This window comes from Dufourea novaeangliae, unplaced genomic scaffold (genome assembly GCF_001272555.1).
Source record: "Dufourea novaeangliae isolate 0120121106 unplaced genomic scaffold, ASM127255v1 scaffold165, whole genome shotgun sequence".
NCBI lineage: Eukaryota > Metazoa > Arthropoda > Insecta > Hymenoptera > Halictidae > Dufourea > Dufourea novaeangliae.
In genome coordinates this window covers 810,055-835,098 of record NW_015374045.1, presented here as the reverse complement: position 1 = coordinate 835,098, position 25,044 = coordinate 810,055, and the positions used below count along the sequence as shown (strand labels likewise).

Here is a 25,044-nt window from a genome sequence, read left to right as displayed (position 1 = left end):
ATAAAATTCTGTCGCCGGTTGATATCTAACTTTTCTCAGCAACGATCTGTAGTTATACTGGTGTGAAGTAGATTCTCCACGTTTTTAATTGAAAAATGCAATTATTCCCTCGAAAAAAAAATAGAAGAAAATAGGTCTATTCAATATCGATATTTTCGACTATAAAATACCAAGACACGACACATGTATCAGTCTCATAATTTTAAAATAACGATTTAGGAGTCTGGGCCTGGAAGGGTTAACTCCGAGGAAACGTAATCTCGACGGCGTGTCACGAAACGTTGTCAACTTCATGAAGACTCCATAGGTATTCTCCCAAATATTTCCTCGTCGAAGCGAGAACAAATTGACTACAGGCTAACCTAGCAACTTCCCATAATTACATATTTACACTGTCTCGCATGCAGAAATAAACACGAGAAACAACCCCAGTGACGCGTCACGGGATCGTCTGATTGTGAGTCCAAGAACGGAAAGATTGTCTTTGCTTTCACGTCGTTCCTCGTTTTCGCGCACTTCACCGCGCCACGACGTTGCCTGACGGTCGTCTACGGACCGTTTCAAAGCCTCGGAGGATTTTTCAAACGTTCGAGACGAACGACGAATCAAACAGCCGAGAATCCCGCTCGAAGTTCCCAGTAGTAACCACGACGAACTGTTCGGACTCACGACGTCGAGAATCCACGAGCATCGAGGTTTACGAAACGGATCCGTTTCCGTCGCGATGTTCCTTCTCAGAAAGAAGGGAATCCCGACGTTGACCCAGACGGCTGAGAAACGGAAACGATCCTGGAACCGCGACGATCGGCCGGGTTAAAGGGGGCATCCGTGGACGTAGGTCACGTTCCGGAAAAGTGCAGCCGCCGTCGACAGAAAGGCGGCCGTCGAGGCGCTGGACGGCGCCGGAGGAGGCGGAGGAGGTGGTGGATGTGTTTGGGTCTGCGTTTGAGCGTTGTAAGGTGGACAGTACGCGTCTATGCCACCGTGATGAAGACCGACACCGCGCACCAGCAGCTCCTTCTCCACCGTCGCTTGGTGACGGAGTTGTTCCAATCGTAGTTGGTTCTGTCGCTTCCATTTGGTTCTGGAACACGCCAATGTATTTCGCGCGCGTGTTTATCAACAGTCGTGTTATTTTTTCGAGTGAACGGAAGGGGGGAGAGGAAGTAGGTCCCAAGGGATAAACACCTGTTCTGATAAGAGATTTGAGGCTTTCACGCATCATACAGTTATTACTATTGAGGCTTTCGAGTGTAAGCCGTTTCCCGGTGAAATTATTAGATTGGAAAAACTAAAAATAAAATTGAAAAATAAAAAATTAAGGATATCTTTTATATTAGTCAGCTATATATATATATATCGGTAGATATATTAGTGGAGCACCACAAAGCACACACCAGTACACTGCGTCTTGGGAAACTCTGGGAAAATAATTCCACCGGGACACGGCTTACACTCGGAAGCCTCAACACAGTAATAACTGTACCTTCTGTTCTGGTACCAGGTCTTCACTTGGGTTTCCGAGAGCGACAGCGCGTCCGCGACGTCGCTGCGATCTGCCACGCTGAGATATTTCTGACAACGGAATTTTCGTTCGAGATAAGCCAGCTGGGCATGGGTGAACGCCGTTCGTCTTCTCCTCGGCTTCCTGCCGCTGGGAGGGCCGTTGTTCGCCCCGCAACTCTTGCCGGAAGTGGCCGCCGCCGGAGACGTTGACGGCGACAGAGCTGGTGGAGGACTTTCCAGTCGTGTGCAAGGACTGCTGCCGGGGTCTATCGTGTCCTCGGAGTCCGAGTGCACCGCCGAATCGTCCTCAGAGTCTTCTAGAATGGAGCACGCTCGTTATTCCATACGAATAATTAGAATTTTTCCGCGGGTGGCCTTCACAGTGTACACACCTGTCGTTATTCGAGCAAATCTATGTTTTATCATAATCTATGTCGTGTCAAACACAATAATAAAATTGTCATTTAATTTCTACGGTAAGAATTGCAATGGGAGAAATTTCTGATCACCTAAAATCATATATATTTCTATATCACTCCGAGCTATCGAATACTACGTATAAATTTTCAAAACAGTTAATAATTCTTTTGTAACTTTGTGGAATAAATGTATGTCATAATAAACATATTGTGTCTATGGTAATCTACCTATTAAACTCATCAAGAATCGGGTTCTGATCAGAAACTGGGTCCGTAACGGTGTAGGTACGGCGCGATCAAATACACTATATGTACAACAATCCAATTTCGCGGGGTTTCGGTACAAAGGTCCCGATACGTCCAGAAATCGATTCTGCTCCCAAAGTCGATTAACTCGAACAATACAGATATACATACACGTGCGTGTATACGGCACCACGTATGCACGGGATCACAATCGCTTTTGGTTTATGGTAAACGATCTCAATTATGGGAACGGTTGTAGCGGAGGCGATTGGCCAATAAAGGCGCAGCAAGACACGCTCGTGATCGTCGACGAAAATTCCCGTTAACGAGACCTAACGCGTATCCTTCCGCGGGCACGGGCCATCTGTAGGATTGTCGTTAATGGGGCACCACCACCCCGTCGGGAGCGACCAGGCGCCCTTGGGGCCTACGTATCGTGGCTATAAAATAATAGAACTTCGCCGCGGGGCATCCCCGTAACGAGAATCCTAGGCGGCTGCCGGTCACGCGACAGCTTCTCCCACAGAGGACTTCGTTTCTCAGTCTATTCGGCACTTGAATCGAGTAATTCTACGATTCGTTAATGGACCCTTTTGATAGATCGACTTCTACAATTCGATAAACCGGTACACATCTTACACCTATTTCTTCGTCGTAAAAAAATTGTATAAATATTGTTAAAAGTACAATTAAGTCATTGGAAAAAGAAACTTTGTGTACTGCACTTTGATTGCTCACGAAAAATTCTACAATACAGTCATGAAACTCACGCACCGGAATAACCAATTAATGTACTGAACTCACCGTGCACCCGCTCGGACTCTCTTCCGAAGAACGATCAAACTTATCGACGGAAAAACTTTGTCGGATAAAGAAAAAAAATCGTAAGAGTAATCAAGCGCGAACCAAACGAACGTAACCGATGATTTGTCGCCGCGTGAACACCTTAGCAACGGACGCGAGTTTCATGCTAACGCGTGGACGCGTGGCGTCGTTCTGCGTCCCCCGAGAGAAACCGCGGAGGATGACCGGATGTGCCTGTTCAACCCTGCCGTATCGTCGACGGTACTTCGTTCTCCACCTCCACCATCGTGACGAAAGCACACACGTTTGCCCCCGTGCCGTCGATGTGGAGGTGGGAAGAATCGTTGCCACGCGAGTTAAGGCCGGAGGGGTTGCTCGCGGAAGGGACGAACCCCCGCTCGCCATCCCGCTCCAATTAATCCGCCCGTTTATTCTGAACGGGCTGCCTAATGCCCGCGAGATCTCGCAGCCATTTTGGGGGTGGAAACGACGGTGCAGGGTCCCCCCTACCGCCAACGGTTCTCCAGGTCCCTCCATTGGTCGCGTTAACTCGCCAACGAGGGGGGCGGAAAGCGCTACCGCTCGACCGTCATTGGTCGAACGGAAAACGGCCTGCCTGCGCGCGAACGGAGGGTTGGCCTGGCGACTGGGGAGAAACCGAAGGAATGACACGGGTGAGCTGCTGCAACGAGGGAGAAGACACCCCCGAGTGCCTTCCAGGTGTATTTTCGGTGCACGCTCCGAAATGCATACATACAGGGTGTACGAAAAGAACCATTCGATATTTATATGGCAGGTAACGTCGTTGCTTGGAAGAAGACCTCCGAAGGGTATACGAATCCGATTGGTTATTGGGCACACGCATTGTTTCTATTGGTCAGCGCGACGACATCGAGTAATCAGACCACACAGCACCGCCTGTGAGCAGTCTACCCCTCTTGCTCCTGTGCCGCCTCGGAGGACTTCTTCCGAGCAACGCACTTTACATAAAACACACTGTAGTGGAACAACCTTGGTAAACATAGGTCGAGAGGTCAACACTTCTGAGATATGAACTTTTTTGTTTGTAGCATCATGATTGACTTACTATACTGGCTTTTCGATATTTACAGGTGTTTCACGTGTTCTCCTTCCATTTCCATACGCATCTTCTTATATATTCCTATGTACAGACTCCTTTCGATCATTGTCTGGCTTGTTCTACACGATTATTGTCCGTTATCCCCACTACTTGGGGGAGGCCGTGGAACATGTCAAGCGTATATTTAGCTGCCCCTCTGCTTTTGTTGCCGAGGCTCGGGCTTCGGGAAAAAAAAACGAATTTACCAGGGTCTCTATACCATTACTCCCTATAAGATTATTGTCCCGGCGCAGACTCAGGATCGGGACAATAATCAAGAGGAGTCTGCACCATATAAATATCGAATGGTTTTTTTTAACACCCTGTATATACACTGGCCTGGCGAGAGCGACGAGCTCCGTGGAAACGGCTGAGGAGGGGACCGAGAGGAGATGGAGGGGAAAGTCATTGGCGAGCGATTACCGCGAAACGAGAGGAACAAATTGGATGTGAAACGTTTCTCTGGGATAGAGAGATAGAGAATATGCCGGATGTATATACACTCGGTCGCCGTGATATCGCGATTGTTATCCCTCCTCTCACTGCCCATGGGGTGGCTCAACAGTCTGACTGCGTTTTTCCAATGTTTTTCCCTCCGGTCTACCTAGTTTCTCCACGCCGCGCGCAGCTTACCGGGAAACGGACGAAACGACCGATCCCTCACGGGAATTCTTCTTCTCTTTTGTTTTTTATCGTATAAGTATGTATGTATTAGGTATACAAATTAATTTGATCAATTAGCGACTGAAACTCGCCATAATATTCTCGAGAGAGGATTCCCTAATTGTCCGAGAAACGGCAGTTTAGAAGAAAAAAAATAAACAAAAATATCCTAAAATAAGAATCTATAAAAAAATAAAAATGTATTTAAATATATATATATTAAAATTTATAATTAATATATCTTAAATGCGTGGAAAGTGATGAGGAATAAGTATTCTCAAGACAAGACTGTTTTCTTTTTGTAAATAAACAAATCCAAAAATGATGGCCACGAATTAATTTGCACACCTAATATATACACGCATATACTGTTACGCGCGGTTTGAAAGAGCCGGGCTAGACTCTAACGAAGTCAATTTGGCGCTAGTTGAAACCGTCCGCGTCGGGAAAGTGGTGCAGAAAGGGGGGGGGCGGAAGGCGAATGCAGGCGGGGGGTGTATTTGCATAAATACGGTTCTCGCAATTTGCGAAACACTCGTCCAGGCCGGCTCCGTAGATCTTGCCCCGGCTAGTAGGTGAGCGTAAATATGCATGATGCATGGAAACCACCAATCCTCGACACCCGTGCCCCCCACCCCCGCCCTTTCAACCCCCTTTACCCCACAATTCCCCCCAGGGGCTTTTCGAGTCGCCCCGTTAGTCTATTCACCTCGTCGCTACTTATCTTTCGGGAGCGTTTCGCGCGACTCTATGGACCCCGGTGTGCATCGTGCATAGTACATAGGCATTCGCTGCTGGCTTCCATACCTAAATATTTCCCCGTTCCGTAAAATCATCCGCGGTATGAAATTCGACTCGATTCGGAACGGGGGAAAAACAGGGGAAGAGATCGACGACGCAGTTCGTTGACCTCGCCCGCTGGCTCGCTCTTCTTTTTCGCGCCGCCTTAATCGCGTTTTTTTTTTTGCCAGGGTTATTGCAAAATTAAAGGTACAACGTATGTTTATTCGAATAACAAAACAATTCTTTTGGATTTAGTTAATTTGTCTGCTTGTCCGTTAAAAAACCGACGACACGTTACTTTTAAGTGATCAGGAACTGGGTTCGCTAAGGGTACGTCGATTTAACGAAGAAACAGGGGGGTTCAAGAGGTAACCGTGTGATGGTCGCCCGTGGATCCCCGTTGTTTTCGGACGACCACGGGACAATAAAAACAAAAGCTGAAAACGATCGATGAAAGAAGAGAGCGTGTAAAGGGGGTTGTTAGTTCCCTCGTGTGTTTTTTCGGCAAACGCGAGGACGTCGCGTGGCGTCGCATAAAATCCCGCGAATCTCTCCGGGCTTCGTAGCGCGAACAGAAGGGAACAAGAAGCATCGCGTCCGTGTGCATCGGTGGGGTTGCTATGTGGATCGGTATTTTAATGGCTCGGTTCCGTCGAGGCCTCGAGTTTGCGTGGTTCTGGCACCTGTATAAAGCGGAGAACCCCTCGTCGGCGTACACCCCTCCCCCCCCCCCTCGAATCGGACACGACGGCGCGCGCGTTTGTGAATTCATTAGGATTAACGTATGCAGGGGATTAATTCAAGGGGGCAGCAAAGCGGCCCGAGCGCGTCTTCTTGTTCGTGCGCGCTGGAAAAGGGCCTCGGAGCCGCGCAAATGGCGGAATAAATGCATGAAGGACAAGAAGGGATATAAATTGAGCGGCGTCGAGGCTGCGAAAACAAAGACGCTTCGGAGAACCGATAACAGTCGGTTCAGACGGGACGGGTTTGTTTTTTTACCGATTCTGGTAATTTTATGGAATTGTTAATAAAGCAGTTCGTCTTATTCGGTATCTTCAACGAAAATCCAACTGTCGCGCGTCGGTATGCTTATTAAAAACCGTATCGTCTGAACTGGATGAATTTTGGATCAGGGTATATCATGACTTGGACGACGAACGAGAAAAGAATTTTTCCAAGCGGCACACGACCGTTGACGTTTCAATTCTCTTTTCGTTTTCACGCTGAACCCAATTTAGGATAAGAATTTTCAATCCTCTTGTAAGAGGAATAATCTCTCGAAAAGAATTCAACGAACAGCTGATCGCATCTGTCGACGATTCGCTCAGAGCCCCGTCTAATCAATGGAAATTAGGCTGGTCGAATCGCCCATGAATTGCCTGCGAAATCATCCTCCCCCACCCCTCGGCTATCCGATTGTTATCGGTAATTTGTGATATTTGGCCCCCTCGTGGGACACCGAAAGTTCATCCCGATACAGTCACCCACCGATGTGACGGACGCAAATAGGATTCGGTTTGGGGTGGACCTTTTCACTCCTTCCAGGATAAGTAGGAGGGTGAATGATCGTGGATTAGCTACCGAAACACAGTCAATTACTCTCTCCCTTCGCCTATCAAGATCGACTAAACAAATAACGCGTAATTGCTCTGTATAGATGAATTACTGTTTCTTTTTTTCATTACTCTTGACACGGTATGCAATAACGTATGCGTCCTCAATCAACATCATGTGATATTTGAGGACGCATGAAATATACAGTACATCGCATAACTTGTTACGAGTAATGAAAGAAAAAAAACAGTAATTTAAATCTACAGTTGGATAAATTAAATATACGATATTTAATAAAATGGATAAAGGGAATTTTACACATAACAAGGCAAAAAATGTGGAACGCTTCACGATTTTGCGTGTCATCCTTGCGCAGGGGCCATGCTAATCTTCTCTGTATCGTTCCAATTTTAGTATATGTACTGCCGAAGCAAGTACATTAGAATCTCTAACGACGACGCTTATATAGTAATAGTATGACGTGTGAGCTCTTGCGAGAAAAATTCATTTTGAGTTTGTGACACGCGCCATCTACCAACGGCCGAGGACACTAATCCCCTGCAATCTGCCCCTTGTTATGGCTACATATGTATTTACGAAACGGACCAGTGATACGAGTCAGTAATTTCAACTACGAAACTATTAATTGAACAGTTTTAATATTTATTTAACCTTCTCCCTGTGCACAGGGGTGTAAATATACCCCAGGTTTATTTTAAATGTATCTCTTTTCTAATACCATCATGCTACAGGTCGATGAATTTGTCCTTTTATGAACAAAAACGTGGTATTAAAATAAAGATGCATTGACCTTGAAAAAAATTCAAGGTCACCTTGATATTTGAAAGGAAATAAAATATAAAAAATGAAATTCTATCTATCCGATGCGTCCCTTAAAATGTTACATATTTCATTAAAATGTTCTTTGATGCAGCCATAGGCAAGGAATTATTTTAGATAGTAGTTCTTATTGACTCACCCTGAATATATGAATATAAAAGCCTCCAAAGTTTCTTACGTTTCCGTTCAGAGCCATTCTTATTACAGCAGTCGCGCCTCCATTGTTTCCCGTGCCAGGTTTCCGCGGGAACTAACGAAATACCGTGATTATTTGGAGAAAATTATTGGTGTTTTTTCCCCGGTTAGAGGAAGAAAAAGAACCAGCGGGATCGAGCACACGGGGGCTCCCCCGAACCGTTCTCGAGTCTGAATGATTATCGATAATAGAGTCGCGGTCGTCGATCGAGTCGAGACGAATTGGTAAATACGGATGAAAAAAAAACAGTGAAGAGGATATCACGGTGGAGCGATTTAGAACACTGAGTGACAGACGGGGGTGGTTGGTGGAGCGGGAGGGGGTGGTGGTGAGTGGTGGACGGATCACAAACCGCGGATGCCACCGAGGGCTTCGAAATCCGTTAACAATCGCGGCAAAAGCAAAATCCATTGAGGTGCGACCACGCGTGTGAATATAACTGTCGAACTGAATGTATTCCGTGCGCGGAGCAGCATCGTCCTGTGCCCGTGTATTCGTGAAAACGTGGGGGTTGAGGGGTGGGGCGTGGGGAAATTCTATTCGTTTTTCATCGGTGGGGGTGAAAGAGGTGCGATCGAAAAGAACGATTCTGTTTACCGCGACTAACAATTCACCCGGCCGATATTTCGAGATATCGAATGATTCTTCTTCCATGAAGTGTTCTCGGCGATGGAATTCTCCATCCACCTGCCCCAGTCGAAATTACTCTGTTTGTTCGTCGTTGCTTGCAAAGCGTTGTGGATTTTCACATTTTTTTCTGATTTCCTCGAAGCAAAGCGTGTAAAGTCCAATGTTTTCTTCTCGAGGGGAAAAAGTGTACGGGAGAATAAAAATGAAGAGATGAAAGACACACGAGGGGTGGTGTATCTGTTCAGTCCATTGCTAAGAGTCGACGAGTTAAACAGAGCAAAAGACCTTGGATATACACGATCTCGTTTCTCGTTGAATATACCGAGCATTCATTTATATTTTCACTGTCAGTTGCCTCCTGCATTCGGTTTGTATATTTTGCTCGGCTTCTGTTCCGTTCGTTGGTGTTCCACGGTTAACGACGTTCCGTGATACATAACTTCGAGATGCTCGGTGGACTCCTGGAGAACAGGACTTGTAGCAAAATAATTGCAATTCCGTCGATTTCCTCGCATTTTTCCGCCCGAGATTACGCGGCGACTCTGGATTCATCGTCGGGCGTGATTCGCGCTTTCTTTCGAATTTAGATCGACTTTCAGAGCGTAACCGACGACGATGGTAAATATTTATCTATTTAGAATTGACGGACAAGGCCGAATACAATGAATGATTAAAATACTTGTGACGTGATAATCTATGAATTAATTGATATAGTTTACATTTAAATAATGATATACCATCTGAGAAGAAATCTATGTTATCAACGTATAGACTAGTGCATTTTAATATTCGATTGAGTCAAGAGATCCGTATCGAAATTTGTGTCGTCGCGATAAAAAATATTGCCTCTTTCTAACGCATAGGATTGGTGTGTATAAGTCTATCAGTTCTAGTACTGCTGGACAATTAATTTCGGCATTAATGATTATAAAAAAGAAGACATCAGTTACAATTATATATGCAACCAGAGTTTTCATCTTCAGTTTCATAATGCATTCAAATGATCGAAGACACTTGATTACGGGGGTATTGTTTTAGATTCCCGGAGAATCGCGAAGAAACAATCACGGGGGTTGAATTCGTGGCTTCGAGGAAATTCGATGGCGACCACCGCGCCCCCGCCGTACTGAATATATGTATACAGCCTATTGTGCTTCTTCTTGCGCGGAGTGGAGGAGGAGACACTCTCGAAGAATGATGGTTATGGGAAAAAGAGTGCTTGAACACGGACGTTGGTCAGGCTCCCGCGGTTCCAATTACGATTGAAAGGCGGCCCTGTTTGTTCGCCGTCCTATAACTGCGGACTCTTCAGTGCCTCGTACAAGGTACTCTTACCCCATGGCCACTTTCGAGTTCCGACGCGCGTGTTTCCATGGCGAACGCCGCCGCCGTCGTAGCGATTCCACCGAGCACAAAAGTCTTCCTCTTCTCAGGCCAGAGGGAACGTTTATTTGTTCGAACGTATATCTTCCAGATCGTATGAAAATCGTAGAGTCGAATCCTGTGAACGTGTTTTCCATTTGATTCCTCCAGTAAATCCTCGATGAGAAATCCGTAGGTGTAACTGCTAACTTTTTAATGACGTTTATCACAGTGATAGAGCTTGGAATTCAGACGACAATTATATATTAGTTTATGAAATATTTAATGTTCAGTACCGGGGAGCCTTCCGACACTCATCGAGGATTTACTGTATTTGTGGAAATAAATGGTGGTGGTAATCTAGCGAGTTGATCGATGGATGAAAACGTTCGAACAGGAGTGAATCATCTTGTTACATTCGTAGACAAGAAATTTCATTACGTTTCGGTTAGGTTCACACGCGTGAGTTGTTATCCGAGATAGACTTGCTCCTACGCGATTTAACCGATCATACCTTCCCCGCGCCCTCGTGTTTTGTCAAAGACGAAAATGATCGTCCCGATAGTACCACGCACCGCGACCCTGTTTTCGTGCTAAGTGCCGTGTAATCAAGGGATGATTGCCGCCACAAAGCCGGCTGATTGGCTCGTTTACGTTACGGTAATGCTCCGGGACACGGGCGACAGAGACGACGCACACGGCCACAGGTCCGTCTCCCCTATCGTTCTAACGAGATTCCGTATTGAACGCACACATCACACGGTCCACCTTCCCTCCTCTCGTTACGGAATTAAACGAGGATTTTTCTCGCGGCCGAGATGTAACCACCGCGATGTCCCGTCGAACAACGAAGAATCATCGAATTAAACGAAGAAAAATCTTCCGTCTCTCTGACGGAACGGCGAGGATCCGTACGTATTATGAATTAATAATCCGTGAATCGCGGGCGAAGACCCTTAAAATCGTTCGTTAATTTCGCGTGTCAGAAGATAGAGAAGTAGCCGCGAATAATCAGTTGAATAGTCCAAGGATTTATTCGACGGTGCCGCAGGCTGAAGCGCTTCCACCCTTGGAATTTAATCCGACAAGGTAACTTTCATTATCGATTCGTAATCGTCACCTTGAACAAAGAATACGGGACGAGAAAACGGAACGGAAAAAAAGGAAGAGAATGTGTATTATCCGAGCATAGTCGAATATATGAAAGGTTTTTGTCAAATTAAATCGAGAAGAGATATCTTAACAGTTTCTAGGGCCCAACAAGTTCAGCGAAATAAACGGCCCTTGTGTAGTGTCTCGGGTTCCTAGAGCGCAAGACAACCGCTGGATTGGGCCCCAAAGTCACCCCTGTAGGGTGGGTGTCGAGAAGATTTAAGGAGCACAAGTCAGCGTTGGATTGGGCCCAAAAATCACCCCTGTAGGGTGGGTGTCGCCAAGATGTAAAGAGCGCAAGATACCGGTAGACTGGGCCCAAAAGTCACCCCTGTGAGGAGGGTGTCACGAAGATACCCACGAAGACGGTGCAGGTTCGCGCGGCGCAAGCATCGACGCCGTGAGAGGGTTGCTTGTTTACAAGCGACAGTTGATTTGACAAAGCCGCGGGTCCATTTATACGAGTGAATATTACAGGGCAAAGTCGAGGGGGTGGCTTGTTATCCGCTCATTGAAGTTAACCACGGGGCTAAGTGCGCCGGGGGAGTGCCGTTCCCCGGGAGGAGGCAAGGAGAAGCGATGACTAAAGGTTAGGTGTGTATGTATACCGTGTAGGCGCGGACAGGGAGAAAGAGGAGTAGGGCTTGCAGTTTCCCCGGAGTGAACACGACGGAAACGTGTGATGGTGAGTAGCTGAAAGAGGGTGGGGGGGGGGTGGTGGTGGTTTCTGACAGAGACGGACAGGTTACAACGGTGAGGGTAGAGTGAAATCGGGTGGGAAGGTAGGCAAGATACACGGTTGGCTAAAAACAGACAGAAGCGAGGTGGTTCGAGTGAAATAGAATGACTCACGAGGGCTGGAAGATGGATAGCGATGGGAACAATACACTCGTAAGTCACGAGGACACAGTTCGTGTCCGTTTCCCCCAGATATTTCCGATTACACATAATAATTCGATTTCCGATCGATATTTTTTAGTTGACAGGAATGCAACGCGGTAGTAACGTGTCTTCCGCAAGCCCTCTATTCGAAATTTAACGTAATCTTTTCGCGCCGAACAGATGGTGTCGACGGTTTAATTAGTATTCGATTGAATCCAGTTGAATATCACACGATTTCGAGTAATGGTAAATCCAAAAATGATAAACGAAGTTGTTGGCTCCCATCCGTAGAGGGTGATGGAATGATAGAAGGGTGGCAGCAGGGAGGCTGTCGGAAGGTGGTAGAGGGAGAGACAAGGAGAAACGTAGAGATGGGGTGGATGACGGAGAAGGAGAGAGAGAAAAGAGTCGGTAGGAGAAGAGCGACGCAGCCAATGAGAGGCCAGATCGTTGCCGAGGTAACCGCGGGGGCTTTCCGACGGATTATTCGACCGAGATTGAAAAGTTAGCGCCGCGCGGGGGTGGGAGGGAGAGGCTCGTCGGCGGCGGCCCATCCCACCCTTGCTGCTGCTCCCGGAACGAGCGATCTCCTCGCGGCAGGGCTAACACAACGGATTAAGGCTTATTTTCGTGTTCAGAAGAGCTCGACCCCCTTTGACTTGACGCTATTACATACCTTGCGACACGAATCTCGAAACCTCCTCGAATAATCGCGTCGATTTTGTCCGTCCAATCGTGGAATTCGTAATCGACATAATCTTCAAATTCTGTAGACCTTCGCGATACCGGTCACGATTTTTTATTATCCACTTGGAATGCATTGCTTACGGTACGTACATATATAAAAAAAACATTGGAAACTAACGGTTATCGATGATATAAAGCGCAAAGGGCACGAGATTTTGCTTCTGGTTTGTTCTACACGATTATTGTCCAGCGGGTGGGTGGCTGAAACCTGTCAAGCACATACTTTCTTGCTCTTCCACTTTTGTTGCCGAGGCTCGTGCTTCGGGCGAACAATGAATTTACGAGGATCTAAAGTTCGGGACGATAATCGAGAGTCTGTATCACCAAATCTGAAGAAGCAATATTTCCTTTATATGAGTCTATCAAGGGAATAAGAATACGTATATAAAAATATATTCGTATTACATATTTTTAGAAAGATCTGTTGAAATTGGTCCACGGTGAATCCACCAATGGAGAATTTCTGTGGTGCCTCCCCTTCCCTCGAAGCCTTAAGCACGTGCTTATTTTGCTTAATGGTTAATTCCCAGCCCTGCACTTCTATTGGTGGCTGGGGGGCCTCGGGATCGGGTAGGAGATAGTACACACACACGTTCGTCGGCGACGGGTCAAGCGTGAGGATGTCCCGGAAAAAAAAGTGTTTATTTCTGCATGTACACGGCGCGCGGCGGTTCCGGCAGGCTGCTTACTTGGTGTACACCACTTCGGGGTTACGTGACACGTGCATAATTAATGCCCGCGATGACGAGAGAGCGCGAGAGTGCGCGCAAACCCTCTCCGCGGATTTATCTGTGCCGGCGAAAAATAAAACGCGGCAGACACGGTGGAAATATCTCCCGTTTGAAAGTCGTCCGTGGGTCCTCGGGGACGCGAAGAAAAATACTACTTGTACATACATGCTGTACATACTTACACGTGGGCGGAATGAAAGGAGAAGGAAGAAGCTCATGGCGCGGCGGTCGGCGAAACAAGAAAATTCCGCGCGGGTAACCGACGCGGAAACGCGAGGTAATGACTACTTTTTCATATTTTAATTACGCAGTAATTAATTGAAATGTTTCTCCCCCTCCCCCTTCCCCGTTCGCGAGGGCACTCGAGCAAAATGAGGAGGCGAGTGTAAACCCGCGGAGTCGACTTCGACTTGTTTCTTCTCTTAGTTATTTCTTCGGTTTTTTTTCTTTCAACTCCTTTTCTTCCACGCAAAGTCCAAACCCCCCATCCGCGACTCCACGAACATTCCTCCCCGTTTCCTTTCCTTTCGTTCTTTCACCCTTTCCCGCGAAATTAGGTAGAAGCCCTTTCACGAGGCTCGGCTCTCTTTTTATAAAAAAAAAAAAAAAAAGAAGAAAAAATAATCCAGCGTGCAGCTAATTGTACCGTTAATGGGTTTAACGTGAAAGGATTCTCTTCTGATAGCTCGCCCAACCGCATCCCTCTCTCCTTTTATATCAGCGAACCGGGGCTCTTACGCGCCCGCGCGCTGCTTAAAGTGCTAATTAAATTAGTTTCGTAAAGCGAGAACACCTCGTCGGTCGCAGACACATCCGAGGCCTATCGATTCGCCCGTGATCATTAAAATAATTAACGGACGGTTCGCCGGTAATTGTACGGATATCCCGTTGACACGATCTTTATAAGCATCCTCCCCTCTCCCTCTTTGCTAAATCGTCACGTGTCGTCTACGGCTAGATCTTCTCGCGGGTAGAAATCTACGCTCCTCGGCACGGAACATTAAATATATTCATAATCTAATGGCCATATGCGTCTGAAACAAATATTATTAGTTTCAGAATCTCAATCTCTGTCGCTTTACTAAACCTCCTTAAAAAATCAACATTACACCCGGGGATCTTTCACTGTCAATGTTGGGGAGCCTTCGAACACTTATCGAGGATTTACTCTAGTTCGGTGAAACATGACAAGAAATCTATAGGATACTATAATCGTTCGTTTCTACGCCCGTAAGAATTCGCAAAAGTTTTTCCGGTGAGTTAAGCTGTTGGTAGTTCCGTTGCTTCGTCGTGTATCTTCCCGCAAGGTTACTTCTAGTCTGCGTGGTATCGGGGGTGGTGTTTCAGGCTGTCTCGATATCTCGAGTGGAAGGAAGGATGCTTCGTTACTCGTTATCCGAGGCTGAAGCTCGTATTCTCAGTGCCGAGGGAACAATAGGCAGAAACGAGGAGTAAGAAGACGAAGAACAGGGATGTGAAAACACGGAGCCAAAACGAGAGAGGACCGCTGGCCGCGCGCGCTTTTGTTACCCCGGATGATGCTGCTTGCCCTCCACCTTCCCTCCACGTGCGCAATTGTCATCTACTTGTTCCAGCCATTGTTTCCGGTAACTCTTTCGCGGTAACGAGGAGAAACCTCAATTAGAACGGTTTGAGGACTTAAACGCCCAGAGGCTGCCGTGTTTTTAAGAGGCAAGGATGTATACCAACATTGTTCCCGACTAACGATACCGCTCTCCGGTTGGTACGTACTCTTTCTAGCTGTATCGGTGCACGTGGAGCACACAAGCTTTCAGCGCGTTGCAATAATTGTTAGAAATCCTACCATTATGGACCCAGTTTCTGATCACTTAAGGCCCTTTTTTCCCCTTTAGCGACCCAAAATAAAAAATGAGTCATTTAGAAAATTTTTTGTAAAGAAAGTAAAGGAGAAATGGTAAAAAAAAGTTTCCCGGTCTTTATTTATTATATATTCAGATAAATAAAAAAAGCTTTTGTTTCTGATTTTTTGGGAAAAAGACTTTTATCATAATATTATTGTATGTGGTATTTATATACTAAACTGATCAGGGATTGAGTTCTGATCAGAAACTGGGTCCGAAACGGTATCAAGGATACAGATATCTGTTCCAGTGAGAATGCTTGGATCAAATGTTCAATCCAATGTCTCCGTAAAAAGCCATTCCGTGTGGAAATACCTAAGGAGCTAACTAAGAGAACCTACAGCCGAGCCAATCGCAAGACCACCCGTTCCGATCAATTGTGGGCGGATGAATAATAGAAACCGGCTGCCCTCTACCTCTCGGCTGGTATCCTGATGAAGAAACGTGGCCACGCTTTGAAGCTCAAATTGGAATATAAATCCTGTTATCATTTCAATATTATGTCTTACGTCTGTTTGCTATCCCGTGAAATGATCGATCGAAGAAAACCTCCTATCGGAGTTTCTTCGCGACTCGTAAAACGTCCACCGTCAGTGGGGGCTGTTTCACGGAACAGGCTTTGAAACGATGTATCTATTAAATGGCACAGAAAAATAGACAATTCTGCGTCACGTGTCGCGTCCGTTGAACAATATCGAATCGATACAACGTTTCATCTAGAGGTATACAGGGGGTTGTAAGCGGTCATAGGGGTGTGCGATGTATACACGTACGCGCACACATGTCCGTCCGTGTACACGTACAGCAACGGTCCCGTTATCGGAAATCCATCCGAATATCTGGAATTTTTTTATTCGGCGGTACACGCAACCAGCTTTATGATCGCCTGTGACACGCAGTCAAAATTAAGATGCACGGAAGATGTGACGCGTTCGATGAAAAATAATAAGCTTCGACAAGCATAAGACACGATACCTTCGCGGTCCATTTCGTCGTCTTTTCTGCACAATTCTCGGACATTCCGCGACATCGATCGTATTGCAGAAAATTTGCATTTCTAGCGTTCCGAAATTCCAATTCTCCTTAATATCCTCCCACTGAAGATTTCCTTTCGTGGAGTCTTGATGTCTTTAATTTACGCGCGGCTCTCCGCGAAAGAAACAATGCTTTCGACCGTATAGGTACTACGATCCTGTTATCACAGGGAACGACGGAACGTGGGGCCACGTTTGAATGTATGTACTCGATGTCCTGGACCCATGAGGATTTCGTTTCTGAATTATGGGGTCCTGGTTCCGCGGATGCTTCTGGCGCCACGCGGTTGACGAGTGACAGGACGTTGACGAGCCCCCGGATGGACAACGGATTCCTTGAAACGGAAAAGATGCAGAAATGTCGTGTACGTGAACGTAGGGACAAGAATTCCAGGTGGCATGCAGTCCTGATAGACGGAATACTTAACGCTCGCAAGCTCGCGGCTACTCGGGATTCTCGACAGGGATCAGTTTCGTCCTGAAAGCACAGAGCTCCGCATGGTATCCTAGTGGCGTTCGATATCCGTAAGATACTAGCGCGTGTCGTCGGCATTCACGGACCCCACGAATATTTATACAGCTCGATGTGGTTTCCAGGATAGCATATAGGGGTTGAAGGCTTCAACTTGAAGCGATCCTGTGGAGTTCAACTGATTTAATGATAGTCAGACTATAGTAGGAGCTCGTTTATTGCAGGCTATTTTAGTTCAAAACTCGTATATAACGCTTTTTAATACTCGATAACTGTTGTGATAAACTTTTTTGATATCGTTAAAAATAACAGGGATGGTAATGGTGGTAATTGATCGAACAGTGCGTACATCCAGCCCACCCTATTATTTAGCTACGTCGAACAAGTGAACGGGCGGTTGGCGGGGAAGACGTGATTGGAGCTTGCTTAATACGAACGCTGCAATAAACGAGCTTCTATACATGCCAGAAATCGCCGTCGTCGCTAATAATAGTCTAACAGTTGACTACGAAAATTCTAGCACTTTGAAATGACGATAGAAATTTTGTAACAAGCTCTCCGTTTATAACGTTTCCTGCTCGATCTCCCAGCTTGGTAGAGAGGAAACGTTCTGCACGAGAGGTGCCCCACCTGTGGACAACGTTGGATTATATGTACATATGTATATGTATACCTGGTTCGATCGATATAATTGTCACGGTGTTATGAGAGCCTAATGCATTTCTGGTTCCGCTAGAAAAAAAATTCCCCGTGTTGGGTATGTGTGTATGGTATTCATAGGGTGCACGCCCCCCTTTTCAACACATACTCGTGACGCTCGTGAGATATAGGGGTGCAGGCGTTTCAGTAGGATATAATTGAGGATCCGGAATGTCCTGGCTATCTAGCTCCTGTTTCCTTCTATCCTAATAACCGAGCTTATTTCGTCTTTTGAAGTTTTGTCCATCGTATTCTCTGTATAGAAATAATTTCAGAGCTTGCAAATGATACACATCCGAAAGTGATTTCCGTTTACGGTAATATTAAGTACGCGAAAGTGGAAATCAAGAGTAGTCAGTTTATGATTAAAATTTTGAGATACAAATGAAATTTGGTGTTAATCGATCAAAAGTACTATATAACTAATCACGAATGTTATTGTGATATGTTTGTTAGGTACTACTACTGGCCTTGACACTTTGGAGAAAAGTTCTTTGTTCTTCGACAGATCGTCAGTGATCGACCTCTGTTCGGTTCTACTTTCCTACGCTACGACTTCCTGTCTCCTTCCGGTATTTACACCATTTCGTCCTGGTGCGGTGTACTCGCGATAAACTCGCGATTTGCCACTGCTCGTTAGTAAATTAATATGCACTACCTTCAAGATCGTTGGAAAGATGTGTGATGATGTGTGATGATGCAGTGCGATTTGAATAATTTAACACTATAATCCGTTCCACGAGAGGAGGTACTTGTTTGCCGATCCGTTTACGTAGTTTCTGCGAACTGGACTGAATGGATGCCTGCTGTCATGAATTCATTGGCTCTGTCCCCATTGTACACATTTACACAACCCCTACCACGTACCCCCAGCAGAACCTGTGAAAAATCCGTCACTTTAAGGAAGGTCATGGGGACAAGCTGCGCAGAACAATACTTTGTACCATCGCCTACCTGCGTTAGTTCGCGAGACTAAAGGTGGATCGGGTGGAAAGCCGGGATAAATAGATACCGCCATTAATAGGTAACCCCACCCCTAGCCCCCTTGGTCTGTGTAGGCTACGTAGTTCAACAGCCAGGCTCGTAGCAGTGGAGGAGATACCGAAATCCCCTCTCCCGGGAGAAACGTGCCACTAATCACTAATCACTAAGTCGCAAGACACCAATTAATAGTTCTTTGTTATGATACGTAACTCGAGACCTCGATCAATTGGCTATTAGCCTCTTCAGGGACGAATTTATGAAGACTGGAAAAAAATGTTCCTTTATTCTTCAGCTGTATTTAAGTAAAATATATTCAGAAATATTCATGACAATCAATTGGTAAAATAACCTTTTTTGTTGGAGAATTTTCTAACAAATATTTAGTTACAACTTTTTGGAATGATGAATGAAACTAAAGGTACACATACGTGTCTGCATCCCTCAAGAGGTTAACGAAATAATGGCGGTATCCGCAAACTGTACGCGTCAATTAGTCGATAATGTTTATTCGATTCTCACCGAATGTGTTCTCCTGATATAGAGAGCATTGAATGTAAATTCGGGAAACGGTTCTTCAGAAAGGTAAAGACCCGTCAATTGGAGGGCGAGGCGGTTAGGATTTCATCCCTTGGAGGAAGTCCTGCGCGTATCCTGTGGTCGCGTGCAACCTACCAAACACTATACATTCTTGATCCGGAAATATGCTTCGCGTTTGAGGCAATTATCTTCATTAACACAGGCGTAAAGATACCTTTAATCCAACCCGATTCAACTTCCGCCCAAGTAGAGTATTTTTCTTGGCAGTTTGTCAAAAGTACCCATTTATGGAAAGAAAAAAAATGGTCCATATCAAGGCCCGTATAGGACTCCAAGGATTCCGAGGTCTCCACAGAAATACCACGGAATCCTTTCAAAACCTTTCCAGAACACCTACAAGGTTCCCGGAGACATCTTGAATCACGAAGCTTTCGAAGATCCTGATCCATGGTCCTGATTCAGCCACATCTCTATTTAGTTTGCCGAAAAAGAAAGATTACTATTTTCTTTTAAATCATTTACAAATTTGAATAATTGAATCAGCCTCGGTAATCGATTCTGTACTTTGCAAACAATTACCAAAGTTTACTGCTTGTGAAAAAATGGTAATTATAATGCTTGCTAACGTTATGTGTAGATCCCATGAAAAAACTGTCATTAAAAAAGATGAAATTTTATTTATAACCGATTACCCGAACTTCGACGTAATCCATAAATATTATATGCATATAAGAGAAATAATCCGTGCACACGGCGTGAAAACGTATGATGTTGTGGAGACGAATGCCTAAAGTACCAGGACAACAGGATTCTTTGAAAGTAATGGAACATTCCACCCTCGCTAAGGGTGAGAATTTTCTAGATGTATCCTGTTTCACGATATTTTATCCCATGTTTATTCCATAGCATCATAGCGCCAAGAAATTCACCGTTGAAATTTTAGTTTCCAATTCTATAAACCATGGAAATTCCAATTACTGTGCATTTAAATATTCGCACACGTTCATTCTTAAAGGAACGTATAGACAGGCTCAAGTGCTCGTATATTATCGAACACGCTGGAATCGGGCTCGTCATCGGGATCGAATTCAACGTTCATTGGGTCGATCTCAGCCGAAGATCTTGGCACTCTCGACTGTTGGTTCGGGGCCGGACGCATTAAACAGGCCTCGACTTTTTCCCGGACGACCTTTTCATCCTCGTTTCCATCGATTTTTACCGCGGATTCGCCAGCGTACTGCAGCATCTCGGTCACATTCTCTTCGTGCTCTTGCAACTGTCATTTATACATTATTTATTACAAATCATCAACAACGATCCGAAATGGTTGTGCTCTCGACAAATAAAATATTACATCTCGCTCGACAATCAGCCTGTAATCTCTCGGATGAATTCCTAGTTGACAGTGGTCTGTATCGGTGTAATCCTTCATAGACAAATCATGCTTGCTTCCTGTGACAAGATTGTACCGGCGATTGAGCAACCTTCTTCTGCAGACATCGCCACTTGTCTCCACGAATATCACTCTGCAAATATTCGGAGAACATTGAACCAATATTTCTGTGACTGCTTCGAAGACAGAAATACAATTGAGCACCTGTTTGGAGGAGTTGGACTGAGATCCAGCAATTTGAAATCTTCCACTTGCTTTGGGTATCCAGTTAAAACCCATCCCCTTTTCAAACACTCGTAACCGGATATGTATTTCTAAAAATTCAAAAGTTGGGCTGTATGTCTCGAGTTTAAACATCACCGTTAATTGTATCGTACTTGAATAATTTGTATCCGAATTTCAGGCTTGGGTCTTTCCCCCCAACCATGTTCGTATATTCCGAGCAATTCCCCGAGAGAATTCCTCTGCAAACGCGATTGTTCCGTGATGTAATCGTAATCGACTAAAATAAAAAGATCGCTATTTAAACATCACCATCGACATAGATCACCGTTAATAAGAGACTAAACGGAGTACTATGGACAATATTGAATCGCTCAGCCAAATATTTTGCCAATGTGGTGCATCCAGATCCTCTGGATCCGATGAGCACGATACGAAAAATGGATGGACCTCCGCAATGTTTCTTTATTTTCACCAACTTCGCGCAATCCTTTCCAAGCTCTTCGATAGTTCTGATCCCGACGTCGACTTCCTTAAAGCAAAAAAATAGTGTTACCATCGTTTCGTTTCCTTTTTAATTAGAAATTCTTAACGGAGACCGACTAACGATTAAGAAATTCGCATACGCTTCCTTCAGTCCGCGTAATTGTTTTTCGTAACGACGTTCATCCATCTTTCTCTTGATGTTTATCGGTGTGCATACGTGATAGCACGTGTCATTCATATAAATATTCTCGTAGTTGTCTACAAAAAAGATTTGGGCTAACCATCGAAATAGTAATAATCCTTTATGTCATCTGTACATACATTCTTACCGGCATCGTTTGAAACAATCAGCTGAATCACGTGCGTCGGTATTATTCCAGTACGCTGAAATACTCGGGCTTCCGTTTTTGTTCTCGGTAAGTCTGCACCGTTAAATAGACGTGAATCATTTGTAAATGATTTTTATTTCATCGATCGTTTCCTAAGTGCTTATTACACGTTATCTTTACCAACAAGAACCCATCCGCATGCGTGCAAAGCTCCGGTTTCTAGAATCTTTCTCATAGCGAACGCAAGGTCCATCGATTCCGCGCAATGACAAGTTTCCTAAGCGGGAAAAGTTTATTTTCAAGAAAATTGACGAAAATTCGGCTGTTTTCCTATTACGTTATCTTTTTCACACGCTTTACGAAGCTCCTTTATGGTGAACGGATAGATGTTCAATTCTTCCTGAAGAACCTTGGCCAGGGCCATTCTATCTGCGCATATGCAATGTTTCGTTTTATTCTGAACTCATTCCAAAGACCTACGTATATTCATTTCTTATTTGTGTTTCTTTTACCAAACGTTGGGGGTGCAATTAAAATAATCCTAGGAACGTCGAGTCTCTTCGCGGCGATCTCAAGATACTGTTTTATGAATACGAGATGGTCGTCTGGTTTCTGAATCATTAACTGAGTTGCAATGTCCTACGTAAATCGTTTATATAAACTGTATAAATACACAGAGCGAAATCATTGAAAGTATATTGACGATAAATTGGTTATTTACATGGAACAGTTCGTATATGCGATGTTTTTCCAAGTATGCTACAAATCGTGCATTTGCAGAATGTATTCTCTTCTCTACGTCTTGTAACTCCGACATCTTTTAGTTTCTTTACGTTGATTTAAGAAGTATTTTCAACCTATTTATTTGTCAGACTTGTTGTACTTCAGCTATTTAATTCTCAATATGACACGAACGCTATGTGATTATCATAACCATATATATATGATAGATAGATACATATGCATTTTATATAGATAGATGACCGCAATATGATAAAATGTACTGAAACATACTTATGGTTGGGTGGCGCCACGTGTTTGCCACTTTTCCTCGCTGCCAGGCACTGGCATTGGCCACGAGAGAGTATGGAAAAGTGAGGTTGAGTGAGGTCGGATGAACCAGGTGCACGTTCCAGCATGTCAACTGAAAAGATAGTTTCAGATGTCACGAAAAAGATATCTGCAGGAATATGAAAAAACGATGGAAATGTTGACCAAGACCGGTGGTCAGGGCCACAGTGAACTCGAGGCCAATTTCACCGTTTCTCAGTCTCAGACTCAGCAACGAAATAATCAGCAGTTAGAGAATGCTATCGACATCAAGGTGGAAAATTTCAGCATCGCTGCTAAAGGGAAGGAACTGTTTACCAATGCCAGTCTGATGATTGCTCAAGGCAGACGTTACGGTTTGGTAGGGCCAAATGGGTATGCATTTATAGATTACTAACGAAACCATCGTATCGTAGGATTTTGTAACTGTCATTTGTCTTTCAGTCATGGTAAAACTACTTTGTTACGTCACATTGCAAAGAGAGCATTTGCCATTCCTCCAACCATTGATGTTTTGTATTGCGAGCAAGAAGTTATTGCAGATGATACCCCTGCTGTTGAAGTGGTGCTAAATGCAGATGTAAAATGTAAAGAATTATTAGCAGAATGTAAAAAATTGGAAGAACAAGTAGAACAAGGAGACACTTCTGTTCAAAGTAGATTGCAAGAGGTAATACTTTTGGTTTGTTACAGGGAATGTCTATATTCCATTCATGTGTATTACATTAAAATAAAATACGTTTTACAGGTTTATGAGGAACTAAAAATTATTGGTGCAGATTCTGCAGAACCACGTGCTAGAAGAATTCTTGCTGGTTTAGGGTTTAATCGTGCTATGCAAGATCGTGCAACCAAGAATTTTTCTGGTGGTTGGCGTATGCGTGTTTCTCTAGCAAGGGCACTGTTCATAGAACCTACTCTGTTATTGCTTGATGAACCAACAAATCATTTAGATTTAAATGCTGTTATTTGGTTAGACAATTACCTACAAGCTTGGAAGAAAACATTACTCATTGTTTCTCATGACCAGAGCTTCTTGGATAATGTATGCACAGATGTAATTCACCTGGACCAACAGAAATTGTTTTATTACAAAGGAAATTATAGTATGTTTAAGAAAATGTATGAACAAAAAAGGAAGGAAATGATAAAAGCATATGAGAAACAAGAGAAGAGGCTTAAGGACCTTAAAGCTTCAGGTCAGAGTAAAAAGCAGGCTGAAAAGAAACAGAAAGAAGCTTTAACTAGGAAGCAAGAAAAGAATAGAACTAAAATGCAAAAGCAAGAAAAAGACGATTCACCTGCAGAATTATTACAGAAGCCCAGAGAGTATATAGTCAAATTCAGTTTTCCAGATCCACCACCGTTGCAGCCACCCATTTTAGGAATTCACAGTATGTTATTAATATATCATGACATCGCATTATATGGAAATCACTTTTAAAACAAAATCTTTTTTCAGATGTGACCTTTTCATATGAAGGGCAAAAACCATTATTTATTGATGCTGATTTTGGAATAGACTTAAACTCCCGAATAGCTATAGTAGGACCTAATGGTGTTGGTAAATCTACATTCTTGAAGTTATTGACTAGGGACATACAACCTAACATTTTCAGAGGATAGGAAAATTTGACCAACACTCTGGCGAACATCTGACCGCCGAAGAAACACCGTCAGAATATTTGATGCGCTTGTTTGATCTTCCATACGAGAAAGCTAGGAAACAATTAGGAACATTCGGGCTTAGCTCACACGCACACACGATTAAAATGAAAGATTTATCGGGAGGCCAAAAGGCGCGAGTCGCTTTGGCGGAATTGTGTTTGAATGCACCCGACGTTGTAATTCTAGACGAACCGACGAATAATTTAGACATAGAATCTATTGATGCTCTGGCTGATGCTATCAATGGATATAAAGGCGGAGTTATTATCGTTTCCCACGACGAACGTCTAATCAGAGACACAGAATGTTGTTTGTACGTAATTGAAAATCAACAAATTAATGCAATCGATGGAGATTTCGACGACTATAGGAAGGAATTGTTGGAGAGTCTTGGTGAAATTATTAATAATCCAAGTATAGCTGCAAATGCAGCTGTTTTGCAATAATAGTTTTGCTTTTATAGGACAGTTATTCTTCAGTGGTTTACAGAGTTGATTCATTCGGACATGAATATATAATACTCTTTAGTATATTAATTTTACATATCGGTTTCTTCTCTATAAGTCTATTACAAATTTTAGAATTCAATCTAAATGCTTTGAATGTAAAAAGTTATTTTACCTATGTTTTAACATATTCAAAATTTAAATAA

General features: G+C 44.3%; 3 protein-coding genes across 3 annotated transcripts; 1 reads left to right on the top strand and 2 right to left on the bottom strand.

Annotated features, from left to right (window-relative positions):
• Positions 1–813: 813 nt before the first annotated feature.
• LOC107189590 (homeobox protein MSX-2) lies at positions 814–4,123 on the bottom strand. The gene is made up of 4 exons (XM_015578151.1): positions 4,086–4,123; positions 2,976–2,995; positions 1,487–1,823; positions 814–1,084 (listed from the first exon to the last, which is right to left on the bottom strand). Exons 1-4 carry the CDS (start codon positions 4,121–4,123, stop codon positions 814–816), a joined length of 666 nt encoding a protein of 221 aa, XP_015433637.1.
• A 16,130-nt stretch (positions 4,124–20,253) lies between these two features.
• LOC107189589 (adenylate kinase 8) lies at positions 20,254–22,491 on the bottom strand. Its single transcript, XM_015578150.1, has 11 exons — positions 22,396–22,491; positions 22,187–22,313; positions 22,012–22,103; positions 21,855–21,951; positions 21,675–21,767; positions 21,467–21,603; positions 21,214–21,391; positions 21,015–21,139; positions 20,842–20,951; positions 20,599–20,770; positions 20,254–20,520 (listed from the first exon to the last, which is right to left on the bottom strand). Exons 1-11 carry the CDS (start codon positions 22,489–22,491, stop codon positions 20,254–20,256), a joined length of 1,494 nt encoding a protein of 497 aa, XP_015433636.1.
• Positions 22,492–22,836: 345 nt separating this feature from the next.
• Positions 22,837–24,863, top strand: LOC107189588 (ATP-binding cassette sub-family F member 1-like). Its single transcript, XM_015578149.1, is given in 5 exon segments — positions 22,837–23,099; positions 23,169–23,394; positions 23,473–24,118; positions 24,187–24,330; positions 24,333–24,863. Coding segments are annotated over 5 exon segments (1,785 nt in total). The 3' UTR covers positions 24,839–24,863.
• Positions 24,864–25,044: the final 181 nt, after the last annotated feature.